Source organism: Camelina sativa, chromosome 19, assembly GCF_030686135.1.
Source record: "Camelina sativa cultivar CO46 ecotype springtype chromosome 19, ASM3068613v1".
NCBI lineage: Eukaryota > Viridiplantae > Streptophyta > Magnoliopsida > Brassicales > Brassicaceae > Camelina > Camelina sativa.
In genome coordinates, this window is record NC_141898.1 from 10,305,474 (window position 1) to 10,330,566 (window position 25,093).

At 36.0% G+C, this 25,093-nt stretch overlaps 6 protein-coding genes across 12 annotated transcripts; 3 read left to right on the forward strand and 3 right to left on the reverse strand.

Annotated features, from left to right (window-relative positions):
- Positions 1-1,015: 1,015 nt before the first annotated feature.
- On the reverse strand, positions 1,016-4,152 carry LOC104765965 (protein ETHYLENE INSENSITIVE 3). The gene is made up of 2 exons (XM_087502374.1): positions 3,857-4,152; positions 1,016-3,235 (listed from the first exon to the last, which is right to left on the reverse strand). The coding sequence occupies exon 2, from the start codon at positions 3,185-3,187 to the stop codon at positions 1,289-1,291; it is 1,899 nt and encodes a 632-aa protein (XP_087358500.1). The 5' UTR covers positions 3,188-3,235; positions 3,857-4,152; the 3' UTR covers positions 1,016-1,288.
- A 540-nt stretch (positions 4,153-4,692) lies between these two features.
- Positions 4,693-9,693, reverse strand: LOC104765966 (DNA topoisomerase 6 subunit B). Its single transcript, XM_087502375.1, is given in 20 exon segments — positions 4,693-4,998; positions 5,118-5,292; positions 5,383-5,477; positions 5,557-5,695; positions 5,797-5,888; positions 6,151-6,223; positions 6,387-6,472; positions 6,612-6,727; positions 6,941-7,137; positions 7,235-7,302; positions 7,304-7,330; positions 7,435-7,537; positions 7,750-7,856; positions 8,227-8,291; positions 8,390-8,441; positions 8,580-8,717; positions 8,886-8,991; positions 9,110-9,207; positions 9,316-9,368; positions 9,473-9,693. Coding segments are annotated over 20 exon segments (2,025 nt in total). The 5' UTR covers positions 9,558-9,693; the 3' UTR covers positions 4,693-4,848.
- A 112-nt stretch (positions 9,694-9,805) lies between these two features.
- LOC104765968 (dehydrogenase FPY6) lies at positions 9,806-12,357 on the forward strand. 2 transcript variants are annotated; one of them, XR_015591269.1, is made up of 12 exons: positions 9,806-10,006; positions 10,101-10,241; positions 10,329-10,377; positions 10,675-10,692; positions 10,913-11,028; positions 11,113-11,227; positions 11,332-11,382; positions 11,458-11,546; positions 11,632-11,692; positions 11,773-11,850; positions 11,941-12,048; positions 12,134-12,357. XR_015591269.1 is itself a non-coding variant. In XM_087502377.1 (12 exons), exons 1-12 carry the CDS (start codon positions 9,878-9,880, stop codon positions 12,245-12,247), a joined length of 1,083 nt encoding a protein of 360 aa, XP_087358503.1. In that variant the 5' UTR covers positions 9,872-9,877; the 3' UTR covers positions 12,248-12,357. The 2 variants fall into 2 exon arrangements, 1 of the variants encoding a protein (XP_087358503.1); XM_087502377.1 differs by having other exon boundaries at positions 9,872-10,006; positions 11,318-11,382.
- LOC104765967 (uncharacterized) lies at positions 12,320-15,409 on the reverse strand. Its single transcript, XM_010489763.3, has 9 exons — positions 14,818-15,409; positions 14,471-14,542; positions 14,202-14,291; positions 14,044-14,086; positions 13,726-13,832; positions 13,430-13,525; positions 12,890-13,080; positions 12,737-12,806; positions 12,320-12,648 (listed from the first exon to the last, which is right to left on the reverse strand). Exons 1-9 carry the CDS (start codon positions 14,995-14,997, stop codon positions 12,547-12,549), a joined length of 951 nt encoding a protein of 316 aa, XP_010488065.2. The 5' UTR covers positions 14,998-15,409; the 3' UTR covers positions 12,320-12,546.
- A 3,420-nt stretch (positions 15,410-18,829) lies between these two features.
- Positions 18,830-21,721, forward strand: LOC104765969 (lysine-specific demethylase JMJ30). Of its 6 annotated transcripts, none has more exons than XR_015591397.1 (8): positions 18,830-19,454; positions 19,605-19,814; positions 20,106-20,250; positions 20,357-20,500; positions 20,793-20,885; positions 20,996-21,117; positions 21,216-21,390; positions 21,518-21,721. XR_015591397.1 is itself a non-coding variant. In XM_087502698.1 (7 exons), exons 1-7 carry the CDS (start codon positions 18,969-18,971, stop codon positions 21,262-21,264), a joined length of 1,239 nt encoding a protein of 412 aa, XP_087358824.1. In that variant the 5' UTR covers positions 18,830-18,968; the 3' UTR covers positions 21,265-21,436. The 6 variants fall into 6 exon arrangements, 2 of the variants coding, with proteins under 2 accessions (XP_087358824.1, XP_010488067.2); XR_015591396.1 differs by having other exon boundaries at positions 20,116-20,250; positions 20,627-20,885; XR_015591394.1 differs by having other exon boundaries at positions 20,116-20,250.
- A 1,018-nt stretch (positions 21,722-22,739) lies between these two features.
- On the forward strand, positions 22,740-24,242 carry LOC104765971 (uncharacterized). The gene has a single exon (XM_010489767.3). The coding sequence runs from the start codon at positions 22,983-22,985 to the stop codon at positions 24,078-24,080; it is 1,098 nt and encodes a 365-aa protein (XP_010488069.1). The 5' UTR covers positions 22,740-22,982; the 3' UTR covers positions 24,081-24,242.
- The last annotated feature ends 851 nt before the right edge of the window (positions 24,243-25,093 follow it).

A 25,093-nucleotide genomic window follows, 5' to 3' on the forward strand; every position in this document is an offset into this window, starting at 1 on the left:
TTTGTTTCATAATATAGCATGTTTCCAACTTTCTATGCAATTTTTAGATTAAATTTATATTTTATATTATGCAGACTTTTTTACGATTGGTTAAACTTTTTAAAAGTAACTATTTATTAATATGCGTGTTTTCACTAAAACATCATATATTTTGAAACGGAGGGAGTATTATATATTTATATGGTTTGTCCTCTATTGAGGGGCAGCTGAATTCAATTGTTTTATACATTGACGTTGATAAAGTAGACTAGACCATATATTTTCAGTGTTATACTGATATTTATTTCCAATATTTTGCCATTCAAGTTGCAAAAGCATAATCGTGCTCTTTGTTCTTGTTTTGAGCTAATATAATGCTTCGTTTTGAATTTTTTCATCTTTCTTTCTGCTACAATTTAAACGTCCTTCTTTTATAACAAAGCTGTCACGTTGTGACTAACAACAACATACGTTATGTAGTTTCCTAGCTTTAATTTAATCAACTTATGTACGACGGGTGTTTTTGAAATTTAAGTTCTGAGTTTAGTAGGTTACTTTGTCGATCATGTTTCTTAGAAACACTAGTATAGTAAACAAGACCAGCGTTTGAATTTGTAATTTAAATAAATAAATTTAAAAAAGAGATAAGTAAACAGTACATTTAAAGATATGAATATTGTTAAACTAAGGAAAAAAAAAGGTATTTAAGAATACCTCACATTATAGATAGTCTTTTTTTTTTCTTTCTTTTTGTTTGGTGTATGTGCTCGATCGCTCGAGCTCGTAGTCACAAGCACTGACCCATGCTTGAATGCTACCAACGAGCCACTAGCGACATGCACGTCTACCTTCAAACATAATTGTTATTATCCTCTCTTCTTGGGATAATTAATCAATTAATGAAAACCAAACGTAGAGAGATAGATAGCGTGTACCACATCAAAACTTTTCAATTGTAAAGGCACCTCATCAAAACATAAACACATCAAAACTTTCCAATTGTAAAGTCGACTCATCAAACCATAAAGAAGAGAAATAGAAATTCCAAATATATATTATATGTGATATGAAAACTTACATTTAGTGTTCGTTCATCCCCAAGTCGGGTTGTGTAACTAAAAGAAACAGATGGTGAGAGAGATTCACCAGCCGAGACAAGACACACAGTAACAGAGAGTTTTAGAGACTCTTACAAACACCATAACAAGTGACAGAGAGACAGAGATACCCAGAAAAAATATTACATGGTTGAGTGAATGTAAGAACACAGAAGATAAAAATAAGAGAAGATGAAATCTACTACCAAGACTTAGAACCATATAGATACGTCCTGCTGCTTCTGCTGCATACCATCCATCGTTCCTACTACTCCTGGCATTGCCATATCATCTCTGTAATCGAATGAGGCCATATCGAACGGTGTAGAATCAAACACAAGCTGGAACCTGTTACTGCTACTGTTGTTGTTGTTGTTGGTGTTATGCGCAGCTTCAAAGTTGTTGTGCTGTGCGGTGTCGAACTTCAACCCATTGTTGCTGTTGTTTCCTTGGAAAAAAGTTTGATTGCCGCTGTTATTGTTGTTTGCTCTGTTTGGGATGTTCAAGTCTTCAAAGAAACTTCCTTCCACCATGTTTCCTGGGAACTGAAGATGTTCTTGATGATTCTGGATTGTTGGCTGAAGCAGTGACACGCTTCTTTGGCTCTCCATGACCATAGAAGTTTGGTTGCTCTGAACGTTTCTGTCGTACATAGACATGAGCTCTGAGATCATCTTCTGTCCATCTTCAGGCACTCCAATACCTGTTAAGTCGATTGGTTGGGCCACCGAGTTCACTGGCCTTGGCTGAGAAAATCCAACTACAGGCTTGACTTCATTGACATGGAACCTGGATGCTGCTGCTCCATAGGGTAGGCAACTGTCTCGATGTGGACATCCCATTTGATGGTTGTCTCTTGAGTTCCTATCCAGGAATCCCCGGCTGATTTCGCTGTGCGCACACCCAAGATTCTCGCAGGTGAAAACGGTTCTGTCCATTATAGTGTTCAGATCTCTGTTAGGCTTCCTCTTCCTCATGAATTCCGAGTTTCCTGTTGGGACCTCTTCTTTGACAGGAAAGTCATGGATTTTAGCAGCCATCCCAAAGTTTGAAGAAGCCATCACTTTTTCTGGCTTGAGCTCTTCCACTTCATAGTGAGGCTCCTTCTCGAAACCTTCAACATCGTACTGACTGCAATCATTCATCAGAAGCGAGCAACTTCCGCCAGACAAAGCGATAGGTGGACAAGACTCAGGATAAAGCTCACGAGCCAAAGACTCTTCCTGGTTAATAATGGCAAGCCAAGTAGCACTCTCTTTAGCAGTCATCTTATCCTGCAAGCACTTGGATTGCCTCACGAGCTTACGGATCTTAGCAATATCGGGAAACATGTGCTTGATAACCGCAGTCAAAACGCCGACTTTCCACGCCTTCTTCAAATCATGAGGCTTTTTGTAAGGTGCAGGACCTTGATCCTTAGGCAAACCGAGTTGAGGCCACCAGTCCTCTTTCCCGTTAGGCCACCACGGAGGAGGAACTCCTTTCTCCAAAGGAAACCGTCTCTGAGGTGGATCACAGTGTTGCATCAAAGCCGACAAAAGCGATCCAAGAGTGGTGTCCTGAAGCTCTTGCAAGGTGTGAGGAGTCGGTCCAATAGGATTGTTACCTTCATGAATCCCCGGGATATTGTTCTCCGCCTGGTATTTGGTAATAGCAGCAGGACCATTACGATCAAACCTGACCTTATCTTTCCACCACTCCCTAAGATTATCAGAAGCACCAGTGACAGGTTTCCCATTCTCGGGGATGATCCCGTACACAAAGCCTTGAGCTTTACAAACTTCCATCATCTTCAACATATACTTCAAGATGCCATCTTGAGCTCTAGACATCTTCTTCCTCCTAGCTTGCTCTTGAGACTGCCTCTGTTTAGCAGCATCAACACCTTCTTTGCTCTTGTCCTGCTCCTTGAGACGTTTAAGCCTCATCTTGTCCCTCCACATCCTCCTCTCCAACTCATCCACATCGATCTCATCATCGGTGTAGTCGTCTTCAACGATAGAATCGGGTTCAGCTTGTGGAGGAGGAACAGGACAGAAATCAACTTCACCAAGAGATCCAGTAGAGAAGAAATCCATGTTTCCACACATTCCCATCTCGTTAAACATCATCGTGTCGTCACTCTTCTTCACAATAAAAGTACCAAAGCCAAAATTGACCTGAAATTATATATAAAAAAAAAAAATTAAACACACAAAAACAAAAACCAATCAGTACGTTTTCTATATCAATACAAGTAACTAAAATCAAACCCTAAACCCAGATTTTTTTTTTTTTTAATTTAGAAAGGGGCTTTTCGAATTCAATCACCGTTGTAACTAAAAAAACACATCATCAGATCTTAGTTTTTTTTCAAACTTGATCAAAATCGAATCATCAATAGGAGGGAAAATTGAATTAAAAAAAAAACTAATTCACAGATTCGATTACTCCAAAAGAGGGATGAGATCTTCAACATCGGGAAACAAAAAAAAAAAAAAACGGAAGAATGGGAAAAATCGAGGAAACCCCAAAAATAGAAATGATCATGAACAGCATAATAATAATAATAAGAAGAAGAAAGATAAAAATTAAATTCTGAATATAATTTCAAATAGACCAACGATATATAACAACAACAACAACATCAACTAATCTAATTAGATCGAGTAATCTCAAGTAAAACCATCGATCTACTAAAACCCCCCGGGGAAAAAAAAAGAATACATCTCATCTTAATCATCAGTAGTATCAACGAAACAACTCTAATATATTGAAGAAGCGTGTAATAGTAGTAGTACCTGGGAGAGAAATGAACAGCAGAAGAATAAGATGAAGAACAAAAAGGTCTCTTTTGTCTATGGTGATGGGAGAAAGAAAGAGAAAATAGTAAACCCTAATTTCATCACCCAAAACAAAAAAAAGTTGAGAAGAGAGACGGGAGATGAGGAAGAGGAGGAAGAAGGAAGAAGAAGAAAAGTCGACGAAAGATCACGTGGGTAGAAAGCGACTTTTGTTTAATCGCGTTTCTTTGCGTTTCCTTTTTTTTTTTTTTTTTTCTTTGTGGAGTCTCTCTGTAGATCAGGAAAACGATAGTACTAAACTTATATATATATATATATATATATATATTTTTTTTTTTTTTTTAATTTTTTACATAAATTTAAGAGATATCATTTATTATTTATTTAATTAAAATTAAAAGAAAATAATAACAAAGCGCCTTTTGGCACTACTCTCACTACTCTTCGTTTTTTTTTTTTTTTACGCGGTATGTATTTAATTGTTTCTTACACGTATATTCTTTATTGCCCGCGATGCTTACTTTTTTTTTTTTACGTTATTTCTTTGGCGGCTTTTTTATTTTTATTTTTATTTTTTCACTTGGAATAATAATAAAACAAATTAGGTCCATTATCCATACCTCCTCATTAAAATGGGTGGGGGGTAGTAGAAGAAATGTGCTTTTTTTTTTTTTACATCATGTTATTACAAGTAGAGAAAAAGTTTCGTCATCATCGACAACTATTATCGATTACGACAAATCTTGTATTCTCAAGACTCAAGGAAATTACTACAATATTTTAAAAGTTTTCGTGCTTCTTCGTTTTTTTTTCTATCACGTTCTTCCGACATATTTGTTGAAACTAACCAAACCAAAGAGTGTTACATTTTATGTCTTTTTTTTGCACTTTTCAAGTGTTCTTAGAATATTGAATCCCAAATACAAAAAAAAACTGACTAAAACTCGTTGGAGTGTAACAATAATAGAGAGGTTGCAAATGTTTTTCTTTTACAAGATGAGCCGGAACACGAAAGTTGGACTATGAAGATCAATGAAGTTGGTCTTGTTGGGATCCAAGTGTTGGAGATATATGTTTTCTCTCGGTTCTTCACTTACTCCGCTTTGTGTTGCGTACTCTAATGCCATCTCGTAGTCCACCTGAAACCCCCCCCCCCCCCACCACCAAATATTCAGCAGCAAGATAAACAACAAATGATGTATGTAGACACAAACTTTTAGATGAGAGTGTGTGACTGGTGCATGCAAAAACAAAAAACCTGTTCTACATGCTCAGCAAGCTTTTCTGTCAATATTTCTTTTGTGATTATATCTTTAGACACTTTTTCAATTATAACTCTGTCTTCCTCTCCGTAACTTTTTCTCTTCTTTTTATGTTCTTCTGTCATTTGCTTTAGAACCTCGTACACTGCCCCCGTTGCATCCGGGATGTATCTGCAACCATTTCCGGTTTTTATTTATCTTTTTCAGGTTTGGAACAAATATCCGGAGGAGGAAACTGAATTTCTTGTGTTTTTTTTTTACCTGCTCAAACTGCGTTTCCGCTCTTGCTGTTCACGGGCTTGCAGTCTCTTTACTATTTTGGATTTCAGTTGGACGCAGCATTGTTGTATTGCAGACTTAATAGAAAAATATAAGCCAAACGTTAGATTTAATAAGATGTTTGTACAATGTCGAAAAGTCTTTTCTTAATGTTACCTTGACTGCAGTTGCTATCTCACTGATGTCATCTCCTATGTACTCTTTCCCTGTCCCTTTGAAAGGAATTTTTGTACTCACTATGCTCACAAATACTCCTATTTTGTCTTGCGTCTGGTTGATCTTATAACTATTCCAACTGCAAAGTTTTTCCAATACCTATTAATAAAAACAGGTTGGAGAAAGATACCAACTACAATGATATACCAAGTTATATAGCAAGCTAAGAAGAACTCTCACTTGATTCTCTTTAAGGCCGTCCTGGTGACAACATCACCTCCTTGTTCAAAGAGGAGCGGAATACGGTTTGCAAAACGAAATATGTTGATCCCCTATCATTTCAGTTCCAGCGAATTCCCAAAAGAAATTATTATTTGATAGTAGAAGAGTGAGATCGAGAAATTATAACAGAATCATGTCAAGAAGATCATTCGTATTCATAGCTTAAGATAAAGAGCAACAGATATGATCCATGCTCAAATTTTAGCTCACTTATTTGGCAACAAGTTAGAACGAACTTAAATTTAGGGGAACTCACTTTTGACTATGTTTGCAAAGTTTGCTGAATAAAAACAAAAGGAGGATATGACTTGCCTGTTTCACATCTCGTCCACCCACACTAACACCAGCTTCAACAATGAAAGGATGACCTTCAAAGACCTGAGCACTGAACAGAGTTTTAAGGAAGAAGTCAACACTTAAAAAAACAAAGCTCAGATTAATGACAAAGAATGTAAAGCTTGCCAGATGAGATTACTATAGAACTAGTATAGCACTCGATATATAAATCAGATCTATTTGCAAAAAAGAGGGTAGCAGTGACGTTCAACCTGCCTGAATACGTTGCCACCATGTCTGGATGCAGCTCCTTGATAATCCCTAGGCGAAGATTGTATTCTCCTGCCGGACTAAGACACTAAAGGAGAAAACCGCAGCGTAATTAGAGCCTAATTTTTGCAATACTCCAGATGCGCTAACAAAATTAAACTTTTATACGAGCCTCAAAAGAGATATAGGTAAGCAGTTCCCCCATGAACAGTAAAACAGCTGCTTACATTACCACTAGGGTCGTCGAATTTAGCTTGGCGGAATAGCTGATGTATGCGTACCATTTGTTGAGATGTTACAGATTTGACAGCCATGCTAGGGCTGAAATCAGGTCCCATTTCCCCTGAAAGAAAGAAAACAAGATTAATCATGACTAAAAGGTTGATTTTCTTAAAATTAAAACCAACAAACTAGAGCAGAAATTACCATTCAAAATCAACAAACATAACATCTAAATCCGTCTAATTTATCAGGACATGTGATACAGAATTTCTTAAAATGAACTGCAACAGGAATATCAATCAACTTCAGTCTTGTATAACTAAGTCAGAATTACCAATTAATCGTGTTGCAAGGGTTTTATTAATATTCACAAATTCATTCTGAAGAAACTGCAGAAGGGTCTTTTTGGCTGTGTCTGTAATAAGGCGCTTGATAAGCAGCAAGTCAACTGAAGATGGATGGTGCTTTGTCTCGATAGGAATAGGAGGCATCACATCAGTTCTTCGAGTAAATTTAATAGTGACATTTTTCCTACATTAAAAGAAAATTAAATAACTTGTTAATGCTGCACATAAACAGAAAGAGCTAAGTGACAGAGCAGTAAAAAAAAATGAGATAAAGATCATACTCTGGTGTCTCTGATATAAATCTAAACAGAAACTGTGCATAAGGAGTAATAACAGCCATTTGGCGCATATTGGCGCATATAGTGCAAGATCTTTGACTGGAAAAACAAATAGATAAAATGTGTTAGACAACTGTGCATGCAAATATCTTAAGAACGCTTAAGAAATAAGACACAGAAAAAGAATGATCTAAACCCCGTACTCTGTATGTTGTCCAGTTTCCTTCTATTACCACCTGTATTTCGGCACCATGCCACTTCTCTTTGTTTCCCTTCTTTTCGTGCAGATGAATATGAGGAATGTTCCTGAAAAATTCAACCATATCAAGACCATTATTTGACGCCGAGCTAAATGAGAAGTTTTGCAAGAGGTTTAATAAATTTATGCCATCCATGGCTTTCATCATGAAAAGACTTGGAAAGACCAAAGGATTCATGGCTATTATTCAAATGCAGAAACATAAAAAGTTAAATTGATATCCGCTTTGGAGAAGCTGTTCATGTATTCAATTGGGTACCTGTGAATATCAATATCCAGTCTGCAGAAAGTAACATAGTTTTGGCTTTTCATAGATGAAGAGATCTCTATGGGGAGGCCTGTACTCATTTTGGACCAAATTAAGGCCTGCACAGAGAAAATTTAGAGAAATTAAGAATTAAACAGGTTCTCTGGGAAACATATAGATACGAACATATGTTATGAGAACAATAACAAAAGACCAGTTGACAATCAACGACAACAGTTCAGATCCTCCTCAAGATCCATGCACGACATTTCTATATAAGATATAAATTCCACTTGTAAGCCTAGGAACGAGTCATCTTCCTATTTTGGTCATAGAATGCTGAAGGCTACAAATTTGAAATTGATAAACCACTTCAGCATTTTACGCAGTTTTACAGGCTTATCTCAGATATGAAACATGCCATATAAAAGTCAAAATAGGAAAAACAAAAGAATAAAGAGCCTGAAATTTAGACTTGATAAGAGTTACCATCTTTGCGCCCAGACCAAACTTCCCACGTGTTTGCTTCAGTCCATACTTCGTCCCGGATAAAACTGTCATCAGGAAAATTTGTAAAATTAGCCTCTAGATAAAAGCCAGATTATAAGGTTGATACACCAGGCTAAATCAATAGAGGAATTAGCTATTTTACCTCTCCCAAACATATTTGGAATGTCATCATGTGGCATCCCCTTACCATTATCCTACATTACGATCAACCCAAGTCATAACTCAAAAAATGCTTAAGAACGCAATTAAGGATCTGCATGTATTTATACATACACTTCAAATCGCACAGGAAAATTTCAGTTGAATCAAGCAAATAGTATTCAAACCCTCACCTTACATGTCACCTTGTAATATGATGCTTCCCCACGGGCCTTTAAAACCTTTGAGACTCCAGGCTCTTTGTTTTTCTTTCCCGATGCCAAATTTTTGGCTTGTATCTCACTGACACGAGCTTCTTTTGCTAACCTTTTCTACATAGCAGGAAACAACTACAAGAATCAGAAACAAATCCATGAACAGATGGGTACTGTTACAGAACAGTAAAACTTCCTTGAACATTAAAACAAAGCTGCTTAAAAGCACAATGATTTAACCAGAAAGAAGATTAGAGCAATAAAAAAAAAAACAGATTCATGCACCTCACGGGCCTTCTCTGTCTCATAGTCATCATAGAGCTGTGTGTCAACACGTTCCCGATCAATAAGACCAATCATGGAATTAAACTTAGATTTTACAATCTCTTCGCTTCAAAAAAAGAAAACAAGGACAGTCAAGTCAGCGAATCTACAATTTCTCCTACCACAACCAACATATCGGATTAGCAAGAAGTATTAGTGTTTAGGCCCAAAGTAAGGAAACGTACATAGTCACTTCAACCTCAGGGAGCTCTGAAATAGACTCTGCAGAATCAAGAGCATTTTCAACAAGCTCTCTAACTGTAGTATAAAGCGACTTCCCTGGCTGAATAAAATCCACACAAATTCAACACCCAATAATTATCAGATTTGTCTGAGATTGAATCACAGACTATAGTAACTAGAGATTAGATCATTCATATCGGGGACTCACATTATCAAATCCAGCAATGTTCTTGTTCTCCGCGAAAAACTCAGCTGGAGATTCTGCAAATTCACGGATTCAACCAAAAAGAATACTCAATTACACCATCGGGAACACTCAATTAAACTCGAAATAGTGCAGAAGATACAAAGATCATCATCATTACTTTGCTTGAGTTTGCTTTCGTTGCTGCTGTTCTTAGTGTTCTTCGAGCTTCCCTTCTTCGTTTCAGCTAAATCATCCCCCGCCATCAACAAAAAAAAAAATAATGAACCAAATCTATTCACTACAACTCAACACTAATTCCAAAAAAAATAATTCAAAGCAGGATCTACTAGGGCTTTATGAAGAAGGTGAGAGGAAGTTAAGAGAACTCGATCGATATGAGAGGGGAGAGAGGGAGATTGGTTGCTGGGGGTATATCGGTCTTTCTCCATCTAGCGTTTGCGATTGGACAAGGCTAGCGGTTAAAGATCGCGATTGGATTAAGCGTTTCATTAGTTGTTGTTTGTTGTGTGACTAGAAAGAAGCAGCAACTGTTTGGATCCAATACAAGAGAAAGCAAAAAAAAATGGTGAATCCTTCTTCTCCTGGAATTGCTATTCTCGGAGCTGGGATCTTCGTCAAAACGCAATACATTCCACGTTTGGCTGAGATCTCCGATCTCCTCGTCCTGAAAGCGATTTGGAGCCGTACTGAGGTACCATTTTTTTTATCCTTTTGCTGCCATTTGTCAAAAAAAAGAGTGTACTTTTTATGTTGGTTCGATCATATGCGCTTTGATTTGGTTGAAGGAATCTGCAAAAGGAGCTGTGGAGATAGCAAGAAAGCATTTTCCTGATGTGAAGTGCAAATGGGGAGATGAGGGTCTGAATGAGATCATTGCAGATAGTTCAATAGTTGGTGTTGCTGTTGTTGTAGCTGCAGAAACCATGGTATCATCTTTTATACTAGTGTCTTCACTGATGGGTTTAAGAATCTACTTGTAACAATGCATTGGATTAAAAAAAATTATGCTTTAGGTTGAAATGTCATTGAAGATGCTCAAGGCAGGAAAGCATGTCCTTCAAGGTGAGTCTCCTACTTCATTAATCCTAAAAAGACTGCATTTTTTAGCTGCCATTGATTGCTCAAACAATATATAATCCGCCTTTTGTTACTATTGTTTAAAATGTGAATGAAATTTTGGAACTTTTCGCTATAATATGGATGTCTTCCCCTTACCATTGCTAAACAAAGTCATGTTATGACCGTCTTATTTCCTCAATAACAATGTTATTGCTTCTTGGAAATAAATTTCCACTTTAAAACACTAAAGCTATTTCCTCTTTCTTGATATGTATGTTGTTGTCCTGGATCGGTCTACAGAGAAGCCAGCTGCTGCTTGTAAGTTGATCACTCCTCTTGTTTAAACCAGCTTGGCATGTTGTTTAAGTTCCATCTCTTATTAAACGTAAAACGAGTAGGATTACTCTGGCCTAGGGTCATTTTTTCCCTCTTGAGCATGTCCCATTTAACGTAAAACTACAATCTTCCTGATTTATGCCACTCTAAAGTGCAGATAAACTGATTTTTTTTCTATTGGTTTAAACCTTTTTTGTTGCAGCAATCAGTGAGATAGAAACTGCAATGTCAAGCTATAGAAATATTTCAGCTGATTCCCCATGCCGTCCTATCTGGGCTGTGGCTGAAAATTATCGTTTTGAGCCAGCTTTTGTTGAGGTAAATGTTACTTATTATCTTCTTTGCACTTACGGTTCAGCAAGTAATATCGTGCTTGAATCATCTCATGTTTGCTTTCGGCAGTTAAAGAAACTGGTAGTAGAAATTGGGGATATGATGAACGTCCAACTTATTATTGAGGGATCAATGAACAGTTCTAATCCTTATTTCTCAAGCTCCTGGAGGCGAAATTTGAGGTGTACGTAATACATCCTATTTCGTTACATATATCTCTATCACCCATTTATATCTCGAAGAAACTTAGTTATCTGTCAATATTTACTGTAAGCTCTTCATTTGCAGGGTGGTTTCATCTTGGATATGGGTGTGCATTTCATTGCAGGGTTAAGAATGGTACCATATAACTCATTAGCTAATATGCTTCTCCGATATCCTGCAAGTGTGATGTTATTTGTTTGTCATGAACAGCTTGTTGGATGTGAGGTAACATCAGTCTCAGCCGCCACTTCCCATGTGGATAAGACTTTACCTGGACCAGACAATATAACATCAAACTTGTAAGTGTAACTACACTAATCCCCGTCTCTTAGCACACTGATTTCACATGAACACCCTAAACCAGGACAATTCTTTGCTCCATAGTCAGCTCGAGAATGGATGCTCTGGGGTTTTTGTTATGGTTGTGTCTTCAAGGTCTCCAAAGGCATGTAGTAAGACTTGGATGTTCTGCTTTCGACAGCGCTAATAAACTATAGTTTTTCTCACATAACTTATACTTTTTAGATATTATGGAGAGTCGTAGGACTAAAGGGTACTGTTCAACTAGAGCGTGGAGTCGAAGGTGGCCGACACGGTTACATGGTTTGTTTACTTTAACATGTTGCTAACTGAAATTCAGATTTTGCTTGAAACTACTCAACTCAAATGGCTATGATCTTCTGAGCTTTTCAGGCCACGATTTACGGAGGAGGAGGGACATCAAGGACCATTTTTTACCCGTTTAGTGGAGTGACTGAAGAACTAAAAGCATTCTTCAATGATATTTCAGAGACGTCAAAGGTAATCCTAGAATCTTAGCCTTAAAATGCAAGAACTCAAAACATGGATGTTTTGTTACCTAAAATCTCCAACGGAATTGTTGCAGGAGCAAGAGCCTCGTCTATCATACGTCGAAGGTGCTCGTGACGTTGCAGTTCTTGAAGCAATGCTCGAGTCTGGTGCAAAGAATGGAGCAGTAGTCCCTGTCACCAAATTCTAGCCTTGAACCCTTTTTTTTTTTTATGAACCTTCTTTAATAAGTACGATTTAGACAACTAGAGACCGCCAAAGCTTTGTTGAAATAAAAATTGTTACCTTTCAACATAAAAATGCAAACTCTATCATATTATTCCGAGACTTATGCATTCTCGGGGTTCTGTTCTAAAGCTTTTAATAATTACAATAAGAATTGCAAACAGATTAAAAGCCTATATAATAATAACCCATCATCTAAGTTCAGGCATTAAACGCACATGAATAAATTATAAACTAATATGATTGGGCTGAGATGGATTCAGTTCAAAGCATGTGCTCAAATCCTCCACCTTGATGTGTTGGGACTCGACCAACTCCAACATTGAGAACCAACTGTTGCAGCCACCTCCTTGCAATTTGATCCTCCTGAAACGAAATATACCAAGTTTTCAACTAAATCATCTCTTACACAAACAAGCTCAAAACTTGAGTTAAGAAAATGACAATGACTTACGCGAAGACAATTGCTAAAGGTTCCATCTCGTAGCGAGTCAGGGAGGCAACTTCCGAGGGCAGCACAAGCCCTAAGTAAAACACAAACTCGAGTATTAAAAAGCCAAGCACATGAATATATATGAAAACTCATCTCTGATCGAGCTAAACCAACCTTGGGTTGTCTGATAAACGAAGATAGCAACGAATGATATGCTTCAAAAGGCGCGGTGAAGGCTGCTCCACAAGTGACTGAACCATATTGCCCAAAACTCGACCAACTGCAAAAAACCTCTCTGCTGTTGTGCAAATGTAATCCATCCCCACATCATCCAACAAGATCTTTTGAACAATGAACGTTGCAACCTGTCAATAATATATCATGTAAATTTGTAAACTAGACATTGCACAATTCTACTGTAGACACAATCTAACTTGTGAGAACTAGATTCATGAATTTATTTAATCCAAGCCTAGAAAATATAGGTAATACGTTGTTCAGAATTTCGGCTACAGTATTCATACAGTTTAGAAAAACAGTGGCACGAAGAATTGAGACGGTTTCGTTAGAGACTGTCAAAAGTTAAGATTTGAGTTATTAAATGAACAATTTTGAAACGCCAAAAGTTGAACACATTATAACCGCAGACATAATAAATACATCTCAGAAGAATATATAACTGACCAAAATATTAAATTAAGTAAAAAGGCTCACAGTTTTTGACAGCTCACTCCCCATCTCCATGGTGCGGAGGCACAGAGGGATAATTTCAGTTGAAAGAAGGAAGCTAATGACCTCCGTATCATCAACCTGGTTCAAAAAGTGAAATAAGGATCTCAATGACTTTTAGTATTTCATACACTACTAGCTAGCAAAAAAAAGGAATATAAATTATCCACAGTATCATTTAAGTAGAAACCAAGGCCATTTACACATCTTCAGCAAGAATTTGGTGGGGAACCTCAGAACAGAAGAGAAACAAGCGACAGCAAAGGGGGCAGAAGGTTTACCTTCACAAGTGCACCAATGACACCTAAGCTAGTAAGCCGCAAGTACTCGAAGGGCCTTGACTTACTCGTTGTGTTAAGGAATGGATAAAGGTACAATGGGATGTGGGCTGTGTATAGGAACGAAAACGGCATAACAATTAATACATAAGTTGTAAGTACTTCATGAAATAAATTGAAACCATAAAAGGTATATAAAATAAAAAGATAACCACCACTCAATAGCATTAAACAGACTAGACGATATGATAGACATCCCCAATCGCACATATCATTATATTATAGCCAAGCTAAGCCTGATGGAAAGAACAAGAACATTACCCTTGAGAAACAACATTCTTGTGTCAGAATGAGATGCAACGCACTGCAGAGTACAACAGCCAGAAACAGAAGAGTATCAGGAACTTGATGGATTCAGCAAATATATCAACATGCAATCAAACATCCTAAATAAAAAAGTGAAAAATCTCCATGCGAACCTGAAGAAGAGCTAGTGAGTTGCAAACACGGTTGGACTGAGCAGGAGTCAGATTTGGAGGAGCAAGCACAGAGTAGATTGATACTATCTCCTGCAAGCAAAAGCAAAATAGAAGAAACCAGTCAAATCATACCGACACTAACAAGGAATAAATAACATCTGGATATAAATGAATCATTTGCAATCAATAGACTCATCAATTTTTAACAAGAAAGAAAAAAACATTTAAATAACTGGATATAACTGAAAACAGATGCATTCAAGTCATACCTGCAACAAGGCAGCAATGGTACCAAAGGAGTTCCACAAGAGAGGAGCCAGATCCTGAAACAGTTCTCGCTTCTACAAGAGAAACAACAACAAGTCAGATATACTCAAAATCGTCTAACGCAAAAAGATTCGACCTTTTTCAGGTTTCATGCATAACCAAGTTCCCAAACTCACATACGAAAAGCAAAACAAAAACACTCAATTCATTTTTTCATAAGAAAAGTTCCCAACTTGAATTTTTTTTCACTTGTGTAACCCTAGCTCTCTCTCGTTGACGAATCGGGCAGAGAAAACGACAGCCCATAAACAAGGAAGAAAAACATGAGAGATTAAAAATTAGGAGAAACCTTGGAAAGCTCGAGAAGAGCATTCTCTCTGAGTTCAGGATTGCTTAGATCGAGTACCAACTGCTCCGCGGAAGCCAAATTCCGATCTTTGTTCGCCGGAGCACCGGTGGGATTCTGGGCAGAGGTGCTTGGACCGCCGAAAGGTGTGCCCATGGAGAGAGATGGAGGTAGATTCGCCATTGTCCAGAGTTGTTGTTGGCTCTCTCTCTCTCTCGTATGTATGTTTTTTCAAGGATTTCAAGTTTGCTCTCTTTTGTTCTCTCTTTCTGTATCTAAAGAGATATAATGGCAATTACGCCCCTTTCTTCCTTTTATGCTGCAACTCTGCCTTTTTTCTTTTTTTTTTTTTTTTTTTTTTTTTTTTTTTGACACAAGTTTCAAATATTATTGTAACTTTGTGAAAAACATTTTTGTTTTTTACTCTCATGGTTTTTAAATCATTTATATATTTTTTTTGTATAACTTGTATAATAAAGAAGAATCTGAGGGTTATTAGACCTAAAAAGTATACTTATTAGACCTAAAAAGAAAAAAAAAGAAAAATGTTTTCTAAAGATATTTAAAATTTATGATTGTGTGAAATATCACATATGAGTATCAACTAAAAAATTATATTACTATAAAAACGCAAAAAATCAGTTGAAACAGTTTGATACCCACAATGCATTGCATTGACTACTATTCTGAATTTTTGTAAATAATATTACTTTTAGAACATAAACAAAATCAGTTGAAACAGTTCGAAACGCATAATGCAAACAATTGAATACTATTTTGAATTTTTGTTAATAATATTACTTTTAGAACATAAACAAAATTAGTTGAAACGGTTTGAAACGCACAATGCAATGCATAATGCATTGACTACTATTTTGAATTTTTGTAAATAATATTACTTTTAGAACGTAAACAAAATCAGTTAAAACGGACCGAAACGCTCCATGCAATCCATTGAATACTATTTTGAATTTTTGTAAATAATATTACTTTTAGAACATAAACAAAATCAGTTAAAGCGGACCGAAACGCTCCATGCAATCCATTGAATACTATTTTGAATTTTTTAAAATAATTTGTGAGTTTCGTTTTCATTTACTTGAATATACCATTTTGTCTTGATTTCATCATTTTGTCTTTTTATTTAATATTAGAGCATACATAGTTATCTATTGAAGTATCTTATCTTTTTGAAACGAATATGTGAGATTGTGAGATTGTGACTTTGTGAGTAACCCCTCTCTGCCATCCATATAGACAAAATGCAGGATGCTCATTTAGTCCCGCATAAAGTACTAGTGTGTACTACAGATTACCGTGTCTCATATAACCTATAAAAAAAAAGCCTTAGAGAATGGTGTATCATGTATGTCTTGCCTTGAATGTGTGCTGTAACTTGCACGTATGCATAGTTTTACCCCAATTTGTCAACTTGTGAGTGAGCATTGAGCTTCGTTTTTGTAAGATTATTTACTTAGTTTGATCATTTTGTGTCATGCCCTTTACCTTGGAACATATTAATTTTTGTTCTTGTTGTTTTTATATAATGCCTTCTTGAGAACGGTTTGTTTTTTCGAAAATAACATAGAAGAGAGTTTACTCAAATGGCCAAATATTTCTAGAGGAAAAAATCATGAGTCATAACATTGCATATTGCTGATGACTTGACTATAAAGCCACGTCGACTTACCTAATGAAAAAAAAGAGCAATGTTTTCACGCCCGTCCCGGACCGGCCGGTCCGACCGGTTAACCTACGACTCGGAGATTTCACCAGTTCGGGTATAGTGCTAATAACCGGTAGTAATAAAATCGGCAAAACCCAGAAAAAACCGCTATTAACCTGCGACCCGGTGAACTGGTTGACCCGGCCAATTAGCGGTTCAAAAAAATCTACTTAATTTTTGAAAAAATGTAAAAAGATTCACAGTTTCAATTACTTTTAGAACCTTTTATTCGTTTAGAGCTTAAACGATAACACATGACTCACGACACAGCTCTCGTATTCAATTTCTTTGTCATTTCTCAAACTTTGGGTAAAAACAGTTAGTTATTTTTGAAGATGTTTTATTAGTTTTTTTTATTTTTTATTTAGATTTAAAAAATTTAATCATTTTATTATTATTATTAAACTTTATACTTTGTTAAACATGATATTTTTTTTATGATATTTTTAAAAATATTTATTTTATATAAATACATTAAACATATTTTACTCAATTGACCTCATGGTCGAACCCGGTTGACCTGATGAATCAAAAGCTAGTCCGGTTCATAATCCGGATCGGGTTTCAAAATATTGAAAAAGAGACATGTATTGACAATCATACGTGTCAGTTATTGCACGTCACATGCTATTTGGCCAATGTGAAAGCGACAACTCATCAACTGCTCTTTTTATATTTTCAATCGAAACCGTCGAAAGTGATGATGTAGTAGTAAATCATCCCCATTCTATTTTTCTGATTCCACCAAAATCTTCAACATTAATTCTCTTCTGTCCCCAATTTTTCCAAAGTTTCACATTTTTGTCTATCCTTTTTTTAGGGCACATCATAAAATCTAACAAAGTATTTTTTCCTTAAATATAAAAGTAACAAAAACTGAAGTTTACATGTTTCAGTAGCATCATTGAAGTTTATATGTTGTTGTGAAATACCACTTATGAGTATGATATTAAAAAAAGATAATATCATTTTTTAAAAATATTGATTGATTAGATGAGTTAAAACGGACAAAAGCGCATGAATCACATAACAGTAAATGAGAATGAAAATTTAAAATAGTGTTCAAAAATAACATACGCTTCTAAAACATAGGACAAAAACTGTTTTGAAGCGTTACATAGAAGATTTATAATACAAGTTACATCAAAACCTAAAATAGTATTCAATTTATAATCGACACTAGTTTTTAAAATATCAGACAATGACGGTTTTGAAGCATTACAGAAAAGAAAAAAAATTACAAACGAGGTACAAACCCAAAATAGTGTTCAAAAGTAATGGATGTTTCTTTTAAAGCGTTACAGAAAAAAGAGAAAAAATACAAGCGAGGTATCCGTTGTTGTTTACACGTAACGATAGCTTCTCTAGCAATAGCTTCCTTGATTTCCAACTTGCTTTCTGTATTCATTTTTCAAAGAACATCTAATGAACTACATTTTAAGTCAAATTTCACTATATTTTTTAATTTATTTTATTTTTATGGAGATTTTAACATTATTTTTAATGTATAACCTTGTAACTCGATCATGTTTTACACCTATTATACTTATTAAATTAATGAGTGTAATTTGTAGCTTTATTTTACAATTTTACATTTTATAAATTGATTTTCGCAAACCATAAGCATAACATAACAAAACAAAATCTTTATAACTTGATTGTTGCAATGCATTTGAAACTATACTTATCAGTGCTCTAAAACGTAGAGAATATTATTCAAAGAAAAAAATGCAAAGAGTGTTTTGCATTCAGCCCATTTGAAAATTTATTGACCCAAATTGAACGAAATTTGGACTTTTTTTTTGTGTGACTTGTTAATTAATTTTTGTATGTAATTCAGTTTAGTGTCCTCCAAATCTTTGAATTGGGCATTAATAAATTTAAATTTAGATAAATATAAAAACATCTTACAAAACAAACTAAATGTAGATAGGTAGTATAATATAAAACCGATTCAAAGCAAGAATGTTTTTTTTTTTCTTTTAGACCTAATTTCATTAAGGTTAATACTATCAACTTAATAGTAATACATAGGAAAAAATTTCTTTTGAGATAGGTATTCTAAAAAATGGTTTATTAGATACAGAATTTGCTGAACTTTAAAAAAAAAAAATGTAGAACTTTCCCAAGTTTTATGTGTAAGATGCATTTTTTTGATAAATAATCTACTTGTTATGTAAGAGAATAAAAAGATAGGGGTAATTGCATAAATTTTAAAATTTTGAAGGGTTCCTCTTTAATACTGAAAAATACCAGAGTTATAAATACAAAAAATATCTGATCCTAATCATCACTCCAAAATATCTTTCTTTCCCTTTCCACTTTTTCGCTTACACTTTCCCCCAACTCATCACTTTAAAAATATCTCACACCACATAAAACACTTAACCCGACCCGATTACCCGATTACCCGACCCGTTCCATCCCAATGTCAGGAACCACCACCGTTTCCTCCGGAGACTTCAACAACCTCCGTCTCCCGACCCCAACGCTCGACGCCGAATCTCACTCCCTGCTGCAATCAATCTCAGCTCAAGGCGGTTACGCCTATGCTCGCATGGCGGCGCTAGCTGTTTCCGGCGACAAAAGCGCGGCGGAGGCGGCGCGTGATATGGCTTGGGAGCAACTTCACTCCGGTCCATGGCACTCGGTTCTCCCCGTATGGCGCGACGCTTACTCAATGGCTTGTCTCCACGTCGCTAAAATCCATTTCTCCGCCGGCGAGTTTGGTGAGGCACTTGGTGCGCTTGATATGGGTCTTATCATGGGAGGGATGCTTCTCCGCAAGGATCTTCACGATTCTGTTTTGTTGGTCTCCTCTGAAGCTCGTAAGAAGAACAAGAGCCTTGAAGAAGCTTCTGGAGATTTCAAGGGTGAGAAATTGGTCCCGGAAGTTCCCGTCGACGTCAATGAGGTCAGAACATGTTGTTCACTAATCGAAAAAGTTACTTTGTAGAGCTCAGATCTTGAAACCTCGATAAGCTCTATATTGTCAATGGAGTTAGTACTAAGTAGAATCATGAGTTTTTTGTTGATTTGGTTTCTGTGGTGTGAGAACATGCAGGTGCTTAAGATTCTACCTAGCAGGTCCTTAAGTTGTAGAAGAGTAGAGAAGAGGTCTGATTTATCTTTGGAGGGGTTCCTGCGTGATTATTTTCAGTCAGGTACACCAGTTGTAATAACCAATTGTATGGCTCATTGGCCAGCCAGGACCAAGTGGAACCACTTGGAGTACCTCAATACTGTTGCTGGTTACCGAACCGTTCCCGTGGAGGTGTGACTACCCATCATTTCTTCCCTTATTATGTATATCTGTTTACATACTTAAGTTAGCTTATTTTGAGGTGTGGTAAAAGGTTTATGGTCGAGCTTAGAATGAGAGTTGCTTCTAAGTTAGTTTATCAAAATTAAATTAGATTGATATTGTTGCATTTTATGAAGGATAAGAGCATAAGCTCTGTCACTTTTGCATCATAGAGTTAGGAGTCGTACCATTGTCTTGTCTGAGCTAATAAGAAGATGGGTTTGATCAGAATAATTTGTCTTTAGCTGAAAGCTGGTAAAGTGCTATTCAGGTGGGGAAAAACTATTTGTGTTCTGATTGGAAGCAAGAGCTTGTGACGTTTTCTCAGTTCCTTGAACGGATTCGAACCAATAAATCTTCTTCCATGGAACCTACTTATCTTGCCCAGCATCCGTTGTTTGATCAGGTATATATATATTATATGTACTAGGATGTTTAGTTTTATACAGTTTGTCTGTACTCGGTGTGTGTCATACTGAACATATGGTCATTGGTTTAACACAAATGGGCAGATAAACGAACTGAAAGATGATATATGTATTCCTGATTACTGTTTTGTCGGTGGCGGGGAAATCCAATCTCTTAATGCGTGGTTTGGCCCGGCTGGGACAGTTACTCCGTTACACCATGATCCACATCACAATATACTTGCTCAGGTAAATACGGTCAAATATCTTTTCCTTACATGAGCTGAGCAGGGCTTCTTGCCTGTGCTATTCTATATTTATGTTCTTTTATTGTTTAACGACCTTTTTCTTCTTTGATGTTCTTGCATACTAAAGCCTGATCATCTCGCTGGATTGAAGTTTGATGACTCTTTGACTAACCAAAAAATCGTTTGGCCTGCACATTTGGACCTTTGTGTCTCATATGTGTCTAGTTTACAGAAACTTCTTAATTTATATGCTTTCTCCTCCTACTGAAGTTTTGATATCATCTGTTCTTCAGGTTGTGGGCAAGAAGTATATAAGGCTTTACCCATCCTCCCTGCAAGACGAACTTTACCCTTACTCTGAGACAATGCTCTGCAACTCTAGCCAGGTAAGCTTTTTCATTCCAAAGTCAAAATCTGATTTTGGATTAAACATAAAACCGGAGGCTGACTCGATTCTGCTGTTCCAAAACTGGGTGGTTTCAAACTTTGGTTGAAGGTTGATCTGGACAATATAGACAAGACCGAGTTCCCAAAGGCAATGGAGTTGGAGTTTATGGATTGTATCCTAGAAGAAGGTGAAATGCTGTACATCCCTCCCAAATGGTGGCACTATGTCAGGTCCTTAACAATGAGTTTCTCGGTCAGCTTCTGGTGGAGCAACGAAACAGATTCCTCTAGCTCGTAACGAAAGGAGTTATTTTTAATCTCTGTTTCAGGTTCGAAGTTCACTTTGTGTCTTATATACACAATTATATAAGATCTTAAAGAGGGGATTAAAGAAGAAAGTAAGTAGAGAAGAAAACAATTGCTCCGAGCATGAAGATGTTTGTTTGGTTTACGTCTATGTTGTAAAAGACAAATTGAGAGCTCTTGGGTACAGACATTTTTTAGGTATTGTAATGTTTGTATTTGCTTCAAGTAAGAAAAGTTTAATCTATATCTACTCCTTCAATTAGTATTTTTTGTTAGTTGGTTAATTATGTCATTGTACTTGCACTGATCTTGTTGTTGATATCAGGTTTTTAGATACCTGGCGACGACCTAACCAACGCTTTGGAGTTCGTGGATGATTAATACTCATAACTAAAAGCAATAATTGTAATTTAATTTCTTGACACGTAACCCGCAACAACTCAGTTGTCTAATGACCCAGATGTAAATTTAACCCCAAGCGTCACAATTCTTTTTTTTCCCGCCTTTGTTTTTTAGACAAGATTCAGTCTTTCTTTGTAGTAGTAGTAGTAGTAGTAGAAGTAGAAAATTATGAGTGGATTTTGAAAATACAATTAAGAACCATATTTTATCCCTACAGCTGAAAAGATCTATCTAGTTCAACACCTATATGTACTTTACTAGTAAAAATAACCAAAAGCGTATCAAGTTTTGGACATTACTTATGTCTCGCATAATTGCATTTATGAAAAGCCAAGGACAAAAACATATTTCACAGTAATGTCTGTGAGTTTCCTGTTGCCCGCCGTTTAAAACAAAACCGTCGGTGCTGAATCAGACGCGGACGAAGGTAACAAATCATTAACGGTAAAATTTTTTAAAACTTTCTGATTAAAGCCCAATCTTAACCCAAACCATGATACTAATACATAATACTAAGCCGAATCCAAAAGCCAATAAACTAATCGTAAAGACCAATAGAGTCAAACATTAATTACATAACTACAATTATTTGCGACTCGAAGATGTGTATCGTCGTTATCTCATAACACGATAGAAAAAAAAGATTAAAATGCAAGAACATGAACACGTGGTGTCATGTTGACCCTGCAAAGATGATGATAAGTAGTATTAAGCCAAAAAAAAAAAAAAGCTTATCCAACCCGGCAAGTCGCATCGGAAAATCTAATCGTAGCTTCAATAATTTGCATGGGAACTCTCCCCCACTTCCAGTTCCTGTCTCCATCTTAATTTGTCTGTGCAAAGCTTTTTCCTACTACTATTAGCATCTAACCAATGTGCTTAAAACTTATAAACCATGTGTGCGTTTCTTCATATTTGTGGCCATATTATTGCTACAACCTTGTATTACAATCCCATGTTATTCAATTAAACAAACCCACATGTTATAAAGTTACACCATTTTTTTTTATCTTTACGTTCTCGTCTTTTTCTAAAATAAAAAAATCAAGATCTTACATGAGTTGACATCTGTTGTTGACTAATTTGATGTAGGAAAAATCGTGATTAATCAAAGATCACACGAACACAACCTTCATTATTGTACGAGGCCAAAATGTCTAATCATACCCATAACGAATTATTATTTCCTTAATAATTTTATGTAAACCAAAAAAAAAAAAAAAGCCAAGTATTGTCCTTTTCTTTTTTATTTTCTTATTAATATATTTTCTTTAAAATTTCCCTCTTTCTATTTATATCCCATTACGGTTTATCCTCTTCCTTCACCCTCCCCCATCATCAAAGTCCCAATTCCCAACACTGTCGTTTTAAAAAAAAAAAAAAAAAAAATGAAACTCAACGTCGTCGTTTCACTTCTCCTCCTTCTAATCTCAACGGCCACATGTTGTCCGCCGTCAGACCGCCGTGCACTCCTAGCTTTCAAGTCAGCTCTCCACGAGCCATACCTCGGCATTTTCAACTCATGGACAGGCCAAGACTGTTGCCACAACTGGTACGGTGTTAGCTGCGACTCCCTGACTCACCGAGTCGCCGACATAAACCTCCGCGGCGAGTCTGAAGATCCAATCTTCGAACGAGCTCACCGGACTGGTTACATGACCGGACACATCTCCGCCTCCATATGCGAACTCACTCGTCTCTCCGCCATCACAATCGCCGACTGGAAAGGTATCTCCGGCGAAATCCCAAAATGCATCACTCGTCTCCCTTTTCTCCGTACGCTCGACTTAATCGGAAACCAAATCTCCGGCGGGTTACCGTACGACATCGGGAGATTAAACCGGTTAGCTGTTTTAAACGTAGCCGATAACCGAATCACCGGTCCGATTCCGAAATCGTTAACCAATCTCGCCAGCTTAATGCATTTAGATCTCCGTAACAACTTGATCTCCGGCGTGATCCCGTCGGACATCGGAAGAATGAAAATGCTCAGCCGTGCGTTGTTATCCGGTAACCGAATAACCGGTCGGATACCGGAATCGTTAACCAATATATACCGGTTAGCTGACGTGGATCTCTCCGGTAACCAGCTTTACGGTACAATCCCACCGTCTCTAGGACGCATGTCGGTTCTAGCAACGCTCAACCTCGACGGAAACAAAATCTCCGGGGAGATACCTCAGACACTGATGACGTCGTCGGTGATGAACCTGAACTTGAGCCGGAACTTGCTACAAGGGAAGATACCTGAAGGGTTTGGGCCAAGGTCTTACTTCACAGTTCTTGATTTGTCGTATAACAATCTCAAAGGACCGATACCGAGATCTATCTCTGGTGCGTCGTTCGTTGGTCATTTGGATCTTAGCCATAACCATCTCTGTGGGAGGATTCCGATGGGTTCGCCGTTCGATCATCTTGAAGCGGCGTCGTTTATGTTTAACGACTGTCTTTGTGGTAAACCCTTGAGAGCTTGTTTGAAAACATGATTTTTATATATGTAATTTGAGTTTTTTTTTAATATTAATTAGAGACATTATTATTATATTTATGGGTTATGCATTTGAAAACAAGTAAGATTATAAATGTGTGCTACATTTTAGTTGAATTGTGGGATGACCAACATTATATATAAACTCCATTTTCATTAATCACACGGTTCATATCATTTTTAAATGCAATTTCTTTTTTTTGGCTTATTGTTATCAAATCTAACCATAATGTCACATATACAATGATCATAAACTTTTCTAGTAGCATTACCATGATAACTAAACATTGTTTTGTAAACTATATAATTTTAATAAATTGGTTACAAATAGATTATAAATTAAGTTTTATATTATTTGTATAGTCTGAATTTATTGTTTCCAAAAATTTTAAAGAGAATATTCTAAAGAATCATTTGATATCATCTAATTTACCGTATTAATTTCTTTTATTAAATTATTCAACAAATAAAATTCTTTGATATCTAACTTAACATATTAATTTGTTAATTATCGGTATACTTCACCTCTCATTTTTATATATGAGTCTAATTTTGTGAAACAAATAAATTATCATATCATTTATTATAATTAAAAAATTATTTTATTTCCGGATATACCATAAGTTGAATTTTTAAAAACAAATATAAATGATTCAATATATAAATGATTCAATATATAAATGATTCAATATATTAAATATTCAAGTTTTATTAATATTATTCTTTAAAAATAATATTTATTGAATTAAAAATTTTACTAAGTAATGGGTCAAAATTTGAATATTTAAATTTAATTTCATATTTTGTTAAATTTTATAATTTTATATAATATAATAAAATTAAATAATTTATTTTGAAATATTTCTAAAATGTTGAAACTTGATATTAAAGTTAAAAACTATAATCACCCTAAATTGGTTTGTTATAGCAATGTCAATAATATGTCACTATAATACGAAAGAATTTCAAAAAACTAAGTATATAAAAACAAAAACTATAACAATATATTAA

Bases quoted from the DNA above. Each gene is read 5' to 3' on its own strand.
- LOC104765967 (XM_010489763.3), bottom strand. From the start codon at position 14,997: ATGGCGAATCTACCTCCATCTCTCTCCATGGGCACACCTTTCGGCGGT. The intron at 14,292-14,470 runs GTATGACTTGAA...TTTTGCTTGCAG, and splicing joins CCATTGCTGCCTTGTTGCAG to GAGATAGTATCAATCTACTC. The intron at 13,526-13,725 runs GTAAACCTTCTG...TTTTTGAACCAG, and splicing joins TCATTGGTGCACTTGTGAAG to GTTGATGATACGGAGGTCAT.
- LOC104765969 (XM_010489765.3), top strand. From the start codon at position 18,969: ATGTCAGGAACCACCACCGTTTCCTCCGGAGACTTCAACAACCTCCGT. The intron at 19,455-19,604 runs GTCAGAACATGT...GAGAACATGCAG, and splicing joins TTCCCGTCGACGTCAATGAG to GTGCTTAAGATTCTACCTAG. The intron at 20,886-20,995 runs GTAAGCTTTTTC...CTTTGGTTGAAG, and splicing joins TGCTCTGCAACTCTAGCCAG to GTTGATCTGGACAATATAGA.
- LOC104765965 (XM_087502374.1), bottom strand. From the start codon at position 3,187: ATGATGTTTAACGAGATGGGAATGTGTGGAAACATGGATTTCTTCTCT.
- LOC104765971 (XM_010489767.3), top strand. From the start codon at position 22,983: ATGAAACTCAACGTCGTCGTTTCACTTCTCCTCCTTCTAATCTCAACG.
- LOC104765968 (XM_087502377.1), top strand. From the start codon at position 9,878: ATGGTGAATCCTTCTTCTCCTGGAATTGCTATTCTCGGAGCTGGGATC. The intron at 11,547-11,631 runs GTAAGTGTAACT...TTTGCTCCATAG, and splicing joins GACAATATAACATCAAACTT to TCAGCTCGAGAATGGATGCT. The intron at 11,693-11,772 runs GCATGTAGTAAG...TATACTTTTTAG, and splicing joins TGTCTTCAAGGTCTCCAAAG to ATATTATGGAGAGTCGTAGG.